Source organism: Astatotilapia calliptera, chromosome 23 (assembly GCF_964374335.1).
Source record: "Astatotilapia calliptera chromosome 23, fAstCal68.1, whole genome shotgun sequence".
In the NCBI taxonomy this organism is placed as follows: Eukaryota; Metazoa; Chordata; class Actinopteri; order Cichliformes; family Cichlidae; genus Astatotilapia; species Astatotilapia calliptera.
This window is the reverse complement of record NC_137443.1, coordinates 6,423,252-6,436,387: the sequence shown is the minus strand read 5'-3', so window position 1 is coordinate 6,436,387 and position 13,136 is coordinate 6,423,252. Positions and strand designations below refer to the sequence as shown.

The window sequence follows — 13,136 nt, the reverse complement described above, 5'->3', positions numbered from 1 at the left end:
GCATTTGCCAGAATACCACAAAACTAGGTCACTGGCCTCTTTAAGACATTTCACTCCCATGAAAGAGATCACTTTAGTCAGGTGCTCCTCACACAGCAAGTCGTCTGACGATCGATTCACAGCAAAAGCCTTTTTGGATGGTATCTTGATAAGAAAACCCAGACAGGATGGAGTTCTGGTGAGCGTTATCTCAATCTTTCGCCTATATGTCGAAAGTGATGGTATGTGCAGTCTTTGAGAGACAAAAACATACAGAGAAACACGTTACAGTCGTTGATCGCTAGGAGACTCTCCTTGTGGGATAATGCAGTTTTTTTTTCTCTCCCTATTCCTGTCCTGTCTTTCAGGTTCTGCGTGCCGCAGGTGAGTAGCGATAAGGCTCGTTAGCCACCGGACCAAAACCAACGTGTCCCAACAGGCTGCTGGCAGCGAAAGAATTGAAAGTTAACATGCTTGACGTGAGGAAATACTTAATCTCAGTTCATCTCAGTTGTGTCAGCAGGATAGAACATTGACAGGAACGTGTTTTCTCTTATCTGCCACGGTGTTGTGACGCTTGTACTTGTTAATGTTATCAGCTTCAAGCTTGCACTGGAAAGAATGAGACATTCAGTTAAAAGCTCTTCCTCCGCCTCATGTTAGGCAGCTCACTCCAGTGCTCCCGCACGCAGATGACTGAGGTAGGCTTTGAAGATAATTTTGTGAAAGGAAATTTCTTTTAAGTGATTCGTAAGAAGTAAGAAATTTGTCATTTTTCATTTTGTTTCCTAAAAAAACAACCTGTTTTTCTTCTCTTCTCATTTCTTTGTTCTTACAGCTGCTGAAGGGGTTCTTCGGGATTCAGAAAAATGAGCTGAGATGACTGTCTCCTCAGTCATTTCGAGATGTATTATTGTACTTCTTACTTTTTCTATCAATTGTGAGTGTTACAGGTTCCAGCTATTTAAAAAAACACACCGCCATTACTCTGTTTCTGCTTACTGAGATCCCTTATCACACTTTGGTAGCTCTTGTGGTTTTGAATTGTAACCCTTGCTTCGGCTTTTACCACAACTTCAACCCAAGTGTTTCAGTAATTAAATTAGCAGATACATAGTCATGGAAAACACTTTTACTTTGTCTGTTCTTGGCATTCCTTCTTGCACAAAGAGGATTTTTTGGGATCTCCCACTCACACATTACAGCCAATGAATGTAATGATCCACTTGGTTTTTATAGTAAATGGGTTTTGCTATACATAAGGTATTTATTGGAATGGTCTAAAATTCACTTTCTCGACTAATGCTGTGGGGAAAACTTCATGCATTTGTCTTTTCCGGACAGACTTCCCTCTTCTGCCTGTTGGCTGCCAACGAGCGATGACTACCCGGTATACTGGGTACCTGGTTGTAGAGCCAGCTCCACTCTTTCTCATGGGCTCAAATCTGACGGTGTACTGCCACACCCATAAATGTGATTGGAGGTGAGAATCAGAACAATGCTACACAGTATTCTGCCATGCATGAAAATCTCCCTGCTGTGTTTGTAGCTATCAGCTTTATTGGCTCATATTTGATAACAGAAAATTAGTTTTTAGACTTCTTGTCCCTCTCCACCAGTTAGGAAATGATAATTAAAAGTTTTCTTTTTTACATGCAGAGCCAAGATATACATGGTGCTAAATGGCAAGCCTGTGGATAAATGGGAGAGAATCAACTGCACTACAGTGAAATTCTATCTGCCCAGCATATGGATCCCACTGTCTGCAGCGATCTGCAGTAATTATATGCATAGCGTTGTGAATGGAGTGGATCTACGAGCTGGCCGTATGTACAGTTTACAGCAGCTGCAAAAGAAAATTTGTGTGCAAGTGCAAAAAATAGAAAGAGAGAGTAAGACACAAATTTACAACACTGCCTATAAAAGTGGCATAATAGTAAGAAAATGCAGTGGGGTTGTAGGTAAACTTGGTTTGCAGCAGGCTAAATAAATCACAATTGTTGTTTTTTTGTTTTTCACTGCTGTCTGTTACGGCTGATGTTGAGCAGAACTTGGAGGCTGGGTTATTGGAACATAGTTTCTTTTTTATTTATTAATTTTTCTTGTAGAAGCTAACCAAACAGTACAAAATAAAAAATAAAAAAAGCAAAGTGAAAGGTAAACCCATGGGTACCTTGTAGTAATGGGAGCAGATGTGCTCAAACTTTAATTACTAAAATATATATTTTTAGGAGAAAGTATAAAATTATTGAAAATATGCATTTGCTAATATTTTACACTTTGAAATTTGTTTATAGAAGTGACACAGAAAGCAAATGACTAGTTTTCATTTTCCAGCAAATGTAAAAACTAAGGTCTGTTTTTTTTTTGTTTCAATCATGTGCTTTTAGTGCCTCCAGATAAACCTGACACTATAACATGTGAAACAGCAAAGAGCTCATCCTTAATAAACTGCTCGTGGACGAGGGGGCAGGAAACGTACCTCCCTACTCTCTACAACATTTCTGTAAACAGGTATGGTGTTATGTTTTTGTTTTGTATTTTCTTGTTTATCCAAATCTCATGGTTTGATTTTTTTAATGTTTTATTTTTAGGGAAAATGGGAGTCAGATACGTCTATTTCAAATCCAGGATGCTGACAAAATCACCATACCACGAAGCATGTTTGATGAAAACACTACATACCTGATCATTATCACTGCTTCCAACCACTTTGGAACATCACAATCCGATCCAGTTGTCCAACGTGTGAAGGACATAGGTAAACCTGTGCTTCTGCAATACTTACACAGATCTTGAATTTGAATACTTGAATACTATTGAATGTTTTTTTTTTTCACTTGTTAATTTCAGTCTTTCTTTCTTTTTTTTATTAGAGTCATATGGTTTCTCGAGAAATGTGTCATCACCTGATGTATCATTTTTAGAAAGTTTTTTTTTTATGGTCACAGTTTGACTAATTTGACCTTCTTATCAGCAAACTGTTTTTCTGTTTGTGTAATATTTCTTTGAAGAGAAATTTACCTACGCCCTCGGATGAGCTCTGTCACTATTTCAGTAAACTTTAATTGCCCAGAATTTCTGTGCCATTACAGAATATGTAGCTGTTTCTGTCTCTATCATTTGTGAGCACTATATTTGGTTTCCTTTGTCTTGCAGTGATTCCCGATGCACCTATTATTATGCAGATACAGTTTCCGAGCAATTCCGTAGCAGCCACATTGCAATGGAAAAGCAATGAATCCTCAGTTTATCTCAGACCTCATGTCATGCTGCGCACAAACAACACTTCCTGGGTAAAGTTTTATTAACACTCCTCCAACGACACTGTGGGGGGTTTTTACAGCAAAAGCCTTTATCTGGCACCATGAAGTTGATCTAATCTCTCAATGTTTTTAGGAAATGAGAGCGGGCGTGGAACTCGGTAAGAATCTGATACGGGTAGATAATCTAACACATCTGACTGAGTATGAGTTCCAGATGAAAATATGCAACACAGCGCCTGTGCCGACACATACCAACGCAAGTAGTATTAGCGCCAGAAAAGCATTGCTTTGCAGCAAATGGAGCCCGTCTGTGAGGAAGAAAAGCCCTGGAAAAGGCAAGCTCACTGTTCTTGCTTATCATAAGACAGATGCAATGTAAATGTGATGATATAAGAATTTGTTGTTTCTAATTCATAGCCCACAACTTATTGTCTACCCTCCCCTCAGGTCCATCCCAGCAGTTGCAAGTTTGGAGGAAGGTGGAGAGGCAGGGGACAGGCGGCCAGAGGAACGTGACTGTTTTGTGGAAGGTAATAAGTTATGGCCACTCATGAGCCCTGGCTTTTGTTGTTATGCTGACAATTATGAATCCCAAACATCCATCAAATACAAGAAATGTTTTTTATAATGCATCAGTTTGGTTATAACACAGAAAGCCTTCACTGCTGATTGGTTAAAAGGAATCATTTATCATTTTGTAAATTGCAACCACTTGATTTGCTGCGGAGACCTTTTTGTTGTGCATTTTACATGAAAGAAAAAACTTTCTCTTGACAGCGACTTCCTGCACAATACCTGACCACAGAATAATCTAACACAAAGCCTGTCTTCTGGCAGCAGTAATTTCAATTTATACAGTAAAATGAAAGTGGTGTCAGACCTCTAATCTAACTTTTGGATAATAAGCAAGTAACTGTATTTCAGACTGGCAAACTATATTACTATATTACTAAAAATGAGTAATATAGGAGTGCAGGTAGAATTTCAATTTCATTTCAGTTCTAATTTTTTATCCATCACAGCAAAGTGCAAAGAAATATAACAGCCTCTTGGCTAACGCTAAACAAGGGACAATTGCAAACAGGAAATGCCATCCTCTGATCAGAGGTTTTACAGACACCAGCTAAATTATTTTACATAACACGCAACCCTAAAGAACTTAATCTGCAAATGACAAATGTAAATATTAAGTGATGACTGGATTTCTTTCCCAGCCTCTACCACGAGAGGATTTCAGTGGCAAGGTGATTGAGTATGACATCTTTCTGGATAATGGTCAGAAGCTTAAAACCTGTGCTGCCGAGTGCATCCAGTGTTCAGTTCAGCTACCAGCAGAGGTTAGCAGCCTGAGCATCAGTGCGGTCACCACATATGGAAAGTCGCCACCAGCTGATGTAATTCTCAGACAATCAGGTATAGCAATACTGCACACAGAAGATTAAAACAAAAGTACGGTTAAGTTATGGAGAAAATGAAAACTAAATGTCTTCACTGTTCAGGTGTCCCTGGATCTCTTCTGATCAAATTTAGCCCTGCTGCTGATGGCAGTGCTGTGTTTGTTTCCTGGTCGTGGACAACAGGAAACTACCCATCGACACAGGAGGAAGAACTGCGGTATTACGTGATAGAAAGGACAATTGTATCTGGAGAAGGGCTGTGGTGGCAAAAGTTGGCCAAAGATCTAAACAGCACATCAATCACAGGTAGACTCACCACTGAGCCACTAGGGAATCTGGCTGTCCACATACGAACAGCAAAAATATTGCATCACATAAATGCAAATTTAAATTTATGAAATGATATAAAGACACCAGGGCTTTAAATGAGAGAAAACAGTGGCCTCTTGTGGCCATTTGTTGTATTACACCAGCACAAGCACAGAATGCAGATATGGTCTTTATATACCTTAGCTCTGTAATTGTGAACTAATCTTCATATTTGCAAAATAAATAATATATTTTAATATAATGTAGTTTTTTTCTGGCTTTGCTTCAGGTTTGGCTCCAGGTGTGAGGTATAACATCTCTCTGTATGCTGTGACCACCAGAGGTGTCAGTGCTCCATCATCCATACTGCTCTACTCCAAAGAACAGAGTAACACTTCTTCAGATTCTTTTTTAAGAGAAGTTTATTTCTACATTTTTGAAGATTTTTTTAAGCATGTGCTAGATTTTGTGAATCTATACCTGGGCTTCAGGAAACACTTACCGTACCCAACACATAGTCTTTGCATCACTGTGTGTTTCAGAGCCACTTTCTGGTCCAAACCTCTCTGTGCTGGCCCACGAGGCCCGACGCATCCAGATCCAGTGGGAGGAGCTGCCCGTATACCAGCAGAGGGGTTTCATCACAAAGTACAACATCTATTGCAAAACACCGGAATCCAAAGACAAAGAATTAAATAGTGAGTATCAAACTGTATATGCCAATTGATGGGATGGGCATTTTTTCACAATCAGCTGTTCGACGAAAAAACATCATATTAACTGATAAATTGAGAAACCGAAACAGACATTTATTGTAGCGGTAAGTGAAAATTGGTAGGTTGTCTATAAACATTATCGGGTCACCTTATTTATCCTTTTAAGGCAGGTCCAAAATAAGTACCTGGCATGCTTTGGTGTGACAGAAAAGGTTTAGTTATATGAGCAGGCTGTTGCTTTAAAGAAAAAGTCTATTTTTTTCTTTTTTTTAACACATGTTTTTCAGCTGCTTTTTCAGATCAGTATAAACACATGTTGATTTGCACTGAAGGTTTAGAGGAACCACAACTTTGCGCTGTGTTTCCTGTTCTTCTACATCACGAGCCCTGCCTTTTATGGAGCACATGTAGGCATACGTTTTGTGTCTGTATTCCACCTAGGTCAGACAAAGTCCTCCTGTGGGCGCACACATGTGGGAAATTTATGTATGCAATAGTAAATTTATGTAAGCACAAATTGTGTCTGAGCAGAAGACTTGTGTTACAAAATGGAAAGTGTGCAACCAGGATTCCATCGATACTCCCCTCCCACAAAGATGCAGTGCATCAGCAGGGTTTTTCACCTCTCGCTTCCAGTAATGTCATGAATTTGAAATGTTAAACTGCTGCATGTGGATTATATAGCTATTATGTTAAAAATACTTTTTCAAAAAAAGCTAAAAGGAGGGGACAGCATCACTGTCTAACATGACAAGAGACCTTTTTGGTAGTTTTCTCTGAAGTCCTACGCATTTTGTATCTATCTTAGATCACCTTGGTGATTGATTGTGTATGCCGAGATCTCACCTAAGAAAAAACAGTTGTTTGTCGTCATTTTCACAGAGTCTTCAGAGTTTTCTAGAACTGGCTTTGACCACAAACAGGAAGCCATGTGGCTATGTGCACAAATGCATCCGTAAACACAGTTACAAACCAGCCTGCTTTGTGCACTATTTTTGGAATGTCAGCTTTAAAGCACCTGAGAGCGCACATTCTGCTCTCTCAAATGTGCTACGTGCAGATACTAACTATCAGTGTTCTTTGAGGTATTTCAGATAATTACTTCAGTGATCTACTTTTGTCTCATGCCATTTTGCTCCATTACTCATATACTGTGCCAAAATATAACCTGCAGCCAGATCATGCTAAAATCTTTTATTGGCAGTTAATCCTCTTACACTGCACTGAAAGTTGCAGCTTACAAGAGAAAGTCATGTGGAAACTGGTGAGATCTTTGCACTCAGAGACAGTCATGATCTGACTCAATGTTCACTATCTCTGTTTGGTAGAAACGTTTAACTGCAAATGATCTGCACAAACACACCAATACATGAGTGGAAAAATACTGGTTAGAAAAAGTTTGATGGGATTGTGGCTTTAACAGAGGAAAAAGGATCAGACTGACGTTTGGCCAATGAAGTCCTTGACAAGTGAAAGAGTCTCTTTGTTACAGATTTATCTTGTTTTTCCTTCATTTTCTGTTTTGCAATAATGTGCAAAAGTCTTGAGCCAACCCTCATTTCTCTCTATTTTTCATGGAAAAATGAGAAATGGGTGCTGTGGCTTATTAATTCTTTATTCTTCAGCACAGCCTGAACTCTGTTAGAGAGCTTTATGGCAAGTAGTTTTCAGGTGCAGTTCTCGAAGCGTTTTGAAGGGCATTCAAAGCTCTTCTTTGAGTGTTTTCTGCCTTTTGTTCCGCTCTCTATCAAGATGATCCCGCACTGCTTCAGTAACGTTAAGGTTGGGGTTATTGGATGGCCAAATCATGACTGATAGTGTTGTTGTTTGTAAAAAAACTAAAACAAAAGCTCAAGCTGGGCAAATTAAGCTAGCCACAGGCCTACCAGTCAACTATGGACAAATGATGTAGTTATTGCTATTTATTTTTATGTGCAATCAACACTTATGGGGACGTCATCAGTGTAATACACAAGGTCTGGCTAGACCACTAATCAAAACTGGTGTTTCAACAGAACTGAAAGTACTAGGGTGGCAAATTCCCCATCAGTAATTGAACCTGAAAATAAACGTTTACTCATAAGAAGTGTATTTTTTCCCAAAAACCAGGAAATTATTTTCACCAGTATCCATTGTTACAAGTGTACACTCAGCAATCCACAGACACCCACTTCCCAGAAAGCGTTGGTGCATCAGAACCATTTTTAACCTCAGTAGTTCAGCAGAGCCAAGCAGGTTTCAAGCAGCACATAGGCCACACATCCTATGATCATGCTTGTTGACAGTAGGCTGGAGGACGCTGACTAAAACCCCCAACTGATATGTTATCTTTACAAGAGGACGAGGCCAGGGAAGTAGTGAAGAAACAGAGGGATCGTCCATCTCATGCAAAAGAAGACATGTTGATGTTCAAATAGCAGCATTATGCCGGTCTTCTTCTTAAGGCTACCTTAAAAATATTGTGCTTGCTTAAAAAAAGAAATATCTCTCATTTGCTTCTCTACACAGAGACTGTGTCTGCACCTGGTCCAAGGCAGGAGTGGTTGAACTGTCCTGAAGGAAATGTGGTTCTGCAAATGACTGCATCCAACTCAGCAGGAGAAGGACCGCGAGGGCGCCGGATCTACTCTCAGCCTGCAGCTCCTCCAGGTCAATATTCTATTGCCACAAATACTAAAACATATTTAAGCTTTTAACTCTCCTTTTGTATTTTGAGGACAACTAACATCAAAATAATATTATTTTCATAACTCATAAGTGTTGTCTTTCTTTTCTTGTCTCCTGTAGTTGGCCTGGTGGTTGTGTGTGTTTTCATCGTTGCTATCTTCATTGCGATCATAGCCAACCTGATGTGCTGGAGATGCGTGAGGGAAAGGTATTAATCATTTATGCTCGAAATGAACAATTAAGCTCGAAACAACTGTTGTCCGACAGACACAAAACAAAACCTAACAGCCAAAGTATTTCTAAGGATACCACATCAGGACCTTAAGTTTTGTTTTACTAGTAACAGCGATGGATGCCATTGTGGTCGGCTTTATTAAAATGCCACACCGCAACATGAACAGATGAACAAGAAGCCACAGATTTAACACGAAGAGAAACTTAAACCAACACGTGTAGCCTACTAAATGTGGTCAAAGCACTCTTTCCCAATCTGGTGGTTTTACCTGCGGAGAGACTGATTTTGATTTGCAGTAGTAGACAGCTGTAGTAATACACACATGCATCAGTTATTTTGTCTAGTACCTCAGAGGCACAATAAGGAGGTTTTGTTGTAGCGTTTTAATCAAAAACTGAAAATCTAACTGTTTTCTGTCTTAGGATCAAACAGAAATGTATATCCTGGGGACCTGCCTGGCTAGTTGAAAACTTGCCAAAACCTGGACACAGTAATGCCATCAGACTATTGGAGGTAAACAAAGCAAGCATGTCCACTGAGATGACATTCATGCTCATCAGCCATACACTGTACATAAAAGATGAATATAGCTACTATAACATGACATTTTGGTTTGTGAACTCTGCATTTTAAAGCATCGTGATACGCTTTAAAATATAACATTTCCAAAGTAGAATTACTGTGGCGATCACTTTAGTCTCTTTGTGCCGTTTTTCGTCTCTGCTTTGTGCTTTTGGCTTAGCTAAATGCTAAGAGAAAGATCATAGAAAGTTCATATCTTCATTAGGATAGGGATTTATAATAGTGTGTTGGACTATAGTAGGCAACCATCCCAACACTGATCACAACAAAAAGGGGAAATGCCTCCCACACACACAAACATTTCACACAGCGTGCAGTCAATTTGCATGAATGCATTTGATAGGCTGTTAGCATTTGTGGAGCCAATGAGAATCAACAAGTGATCAAATCGATAACTGATATCGATAATGGAATTAGAATCTCCACATTTTTCATTGTTCCCATTCCTAGTTCCAAGTAACGTAGCACTGGAGTCTAATAGTGTTAACTCACTTCTGATGCCAGCCTTAGCGGATGCTCCCAAGTCCAGGAACTGCAGTTGTTGACCCTTGGCACGTATTGGCTTCATTTTTCAGCCAAGGAGACTACATCTTACTGTCAGCATAATGACCAAAAGAGAAACAACTAGCAAATGAAACAACTCCACCAGTGCCAGCAAAACAAAGAAATCAATTTGCCAGTTTTGAGCTACACTAAAAATAGCCTACTATTAGTTTCTAGACATTGCTAGCCTGAACTATCGTAGGAAGTCAATGCTACTTCCTGCTTTCGTTCTGAGAGATTTAGATACTTTGTCTTGATGACACACATAACTCTGAAACAATTGCATTGTATTTATCTCTCTAGATCTAAGTATGGATTTGATTTGTTTGTTTTGTGGTCCACAGCACGATGGAGTCGAACCATTATTCTCGTGCACCCACAATGACCCTCCACTGTCCCCCATCACTGTCATCTCCCAGGAGGAGAGGGATGAAATCTACCCCAACATCCATGTTGAAGAGTCCCAGATTGGATCAGGACCACTCACAGTGAAAACACCTTTCCTGATGTCAGATACTGAGAAAATGCTTGTTGACAGAAGGCTCGAGCATGTTTGCTACAAACCCCAGATTGGCATGATGACTTCAGAAGAAGAGGAGGTGAATGAAGTGGAGGAGAAGCAGATGGACGCTCCATTAAATGGGGAGGACGGCAGTTGTTCAAGTGTGTTTGAAGGATTACTGAGTGGCTTGTTGTTGAGTGTGGATGTGAATTCCTCTTATTCATCTCGGGAACGTACTCACGGCTTTTTGAATGATCGTCTGAGGCCTAAACCTCCTGAACCAAGCACAATATCTAGAGGCTTTCAGTTCTTACAACAACATAGAGGGACTGTGGATGAAGTAGAAACAGACTCTCCGTCTCTGGACTTGCCACAGGATGAGATTATGACTCCTGACACAGCAGACCCCAGCTTGTCTCAATGTACTGGTGCGATAATACTGTTTGGCGGTTACTTCCCTCAGATTGCTGCCGTCAGCAGTGATCAACTGTAGCATGGACGATGGGGACAACACAAAGAAAAAAAGATAAACCTGCACTACAAAGAAAGCATTATCAAACCACCTTATCGCTTGAAATGATGATTTCAGTAACTTTGTGCGATCAGAATGAAAATCTGCCTGAAATTGTTGTCAAAAACAAATTCATGAAATAAATTTAAAGCAAAAAAAAACTTGATAAAGTTTGCTGAATGTCAAACATCAGAGTGACCTGATGGCAGAATGGTTATGACCACATGAGGCCAAAACGTCTCCTGAATATATGAATAGATATAACACTACCCCTCCAAAAATGCTAACAGTGGAGCACACTCATACATAAACAACTTTCTTCCATGCAATTTGGACTCATGGGATCATCGGTCTGTTGCAGGACTCATGCATGGAGACGTGTTAGCCCAGGAGTCGATTTAAAATCACTACTGTGAAAGGAAGCCAGAGTACCTGGAGAGAAAACGCACATTCAGAAAGGCCCCAGCCTGGATTTGAAACTAAACTCTTCTTGCTATTTAAACAATGGTGCTAGCCACTGTACCGCTGTGCTTGTAAATAGCATCATAGAAAAATATTTTTAGTATTTAGTGATTCACATCTATCTAATTTGTTAAGAAAATGATTTATGTTTCCAAGAGAATTAAACCAGGTAACAAAAAAATAGCATCTCCTCTGTTTCCACCATCCATCTTTTAGTGATGTTGTCATCTCTTTTAATCTTTACATTTATCTGGTAGATTGTTGTCAACTTTGGTAAAACAGATTGAAGGTGTAGACAAGATGTTTCCCACTTACTTAAAGAATGAGTTAAAAACTCATCCACTCACTGGAAGATCTGTCACTATAGAGACATTCATGGTTTCTCTGGATTGAACTGTAATATTTTGTTGATCCTCCGATAAGCATCATGAATTTCATGTTCTTGTGCCTGCCATAACATCTATGAGGTGGAGATGGTGGAGGATTTGCAGGCTGACATTAGAATTTAGCATTAGCATTCAAAACACTGTAAGTAAAGTGTCACAGAGATGCTAGCGTAGCTTGTTTTTATTATTAAGCTTGTTAAAGAATACCCAAAGAAACTGTAATCTGGGTCCAGATTTTAGACTAGACTGAGAGACTAGTGTCTCAAAAGCATACGTGAAGCTTAGCGTACTGCAGTCTGTCGCCTGATCTTTTAGCTAACACTGCCTGTAGTTATATTAACCTCATGATTTATTGATGTACAGAATTCAGTTTGAGGTATTTAGCAGTTAGACTCGACAGTCCATCACAGCAGGAAAGAATCCCAGCCGTGATAGGGATTCGGGTAGGACAACCCAGGAGTCTAGACAATGGTGGTGGAGATGAAGATGGAGGCTCGAGTGATGAGAGGCGGTATTGGGAAGAAGGTGGGTTGCACAAAGGTGGCTGCAAGGAAGAATGAGAGATGCGCATTTAAAGTATGCAGAGTGAAGGAATAAGATTCATTCGCAATATCAGTTCTCTATTGCATCACAAAGAGTCAAGAGGAAGAAAAACACTTCCTATGAGCAAGCTTTTAGTAATTTCTTGCTCATAGGCTCATACATTGACCTGATTAATTACATGGTCATCCACTATCAACAGTATGTGACAATCACAAAAAAAGAGCCTGGAAACCAAACTGTGCTTGCTAATAAGCTAAAGATGAAACCACATCCAATTAATCAAGCAAAAAACAAAGTAATGTTATCAACTTTGATAGTGCCTTTATCCAGAAAAATCCAAATGCTTGCATCAGGTCAAACTCACACATTAGGGCGCGACCCCTGCATGTTTCTAAGTGCTGGCACCACACTTGGTGAGTAGAAAAGCAATGAGTGTGAAATTATTCCAAAACACACCCAGGCTAAAGCCTTCTGGGGCTTTCCCTCTGCAGTCGGTGGCTCACTGTCGGGTTTTGTGAACCTTCATTTCTACTCATACATGCACCACCTGCAGTTCAATGCCATTTTTATCACTTCCTGAGAGCCGGCTCACTTCCTTAAAAGAAAATCAACATTTCACGACAGTCTCTCCTTTACTGACATACTACATTTTAGGAAGTCTCCAGGTTAGAGATATCTCGTTATTCTTGCTAATTTAACCACTACAGGCATATCCATTCATCTTGAGTCTTGTGTTGTATTTCCGAAGAATGCGATGCCACATTGGAAAGTCCCCCATTGCACCACATGGAGATGTAACAGAGGGACTGAAAGACTTTGGGCTGCATGGAAAATCTGATAATGTAACTCGTTCTGAGAGCTTGTTGTGCTTTTGCAGGTCCTTCTTTTCAGGAGGTTCCCAAGCATCATCTAAACAGCAGCTCGAAGAGACGCCCCCCATAAGATACTAATCAATATTTGCACCTTTTATCGCACAATAAAGTTTTGCTGATCATTTATGCAATCATTGTCACGTGTTGTTTGTCCGTCTGAATATGC

General features: G+C 39.9%; 1 protein-coding gene across 3 annotated transcripts; it reads left to right on the top strand.

Moving 5' to 3' along the window:
- Positions 1-89: 89 nt before the first annotated feature.
- On the top strand, positions 90-13,101 carry il23r (interleukin 23 receptor). Of its 3 annotated transcripts, XM_026158702.2 has the most exons (19): positions 90-221; positions 348-458; positions 579-680; positions 818-919; positions 1,324-1,462; positions 1,639-1,805; positions 2,370-2,493; positions 2,574-2,740; positions 3,139-3,275; positions 3,379-3,580; positions 3,693-3,775; positions 4,460-4,658; positions 4,745-4,948; positions 5,241-5,339; positions 5,494-5,649; positions 8,176-8,316; positions 8,455-8,542; positions 8,992-9,082; positions 10,039-13,101. In XM_026158702.2, exons 4-19 carry the CDS (start codon positions 859-861, stop codon positions 10,687-10,689), a joined length of 2,709 nt encoding a protein of 902 aa, XP_026014487.2. In that variant the 5' UTR covers positions 90-221; positions 348-458; positions 579-680; positions 818-858; the 3' UTR covers positions 10,690-13,101. The 3 variants fall into 3 exon arrangements, with proteins under 3 accessions (XP_026014487.2, XP_080153059.1, XP_026014490.2); XM_080296933.1 differs by lacking the exon at positions 90-221 and having other exon boundaries at positions 234-363; XM_026158705.2 differs by lacking the exons at positions 90-221; positions 348-458 and having other exon boundaries at positions 650-680; positions 818-1,242.
- Positions 13,102-13,136: the final 35 nt, after the last annotated feature.

Excerpts from the sequence above, each read along its gene's own strand:
- il23r (XM_026158702.2), top strand. The coding sequence starts at position 859 with ATGACTGTCTCCTCAGTCATTTCGAGATGTATTATTGTACTTCTTACT. Across the intron at positions 5,650-8,175 it reads CAAAGACAAAGAATTAAATA|AGACTGTGTCTGCACCTGGT; the intron begins GTGAGTATCAAA and ends TTCTCTACACAG. Across the intron at positions 8,317-8,454 it reads TCAGCCTGCAGCTCCTCCAG|TTGGCCTGGTGGTTGTGTGT; the intron begins GTCAATATTCTA and ends TGTCTCCTGTAG.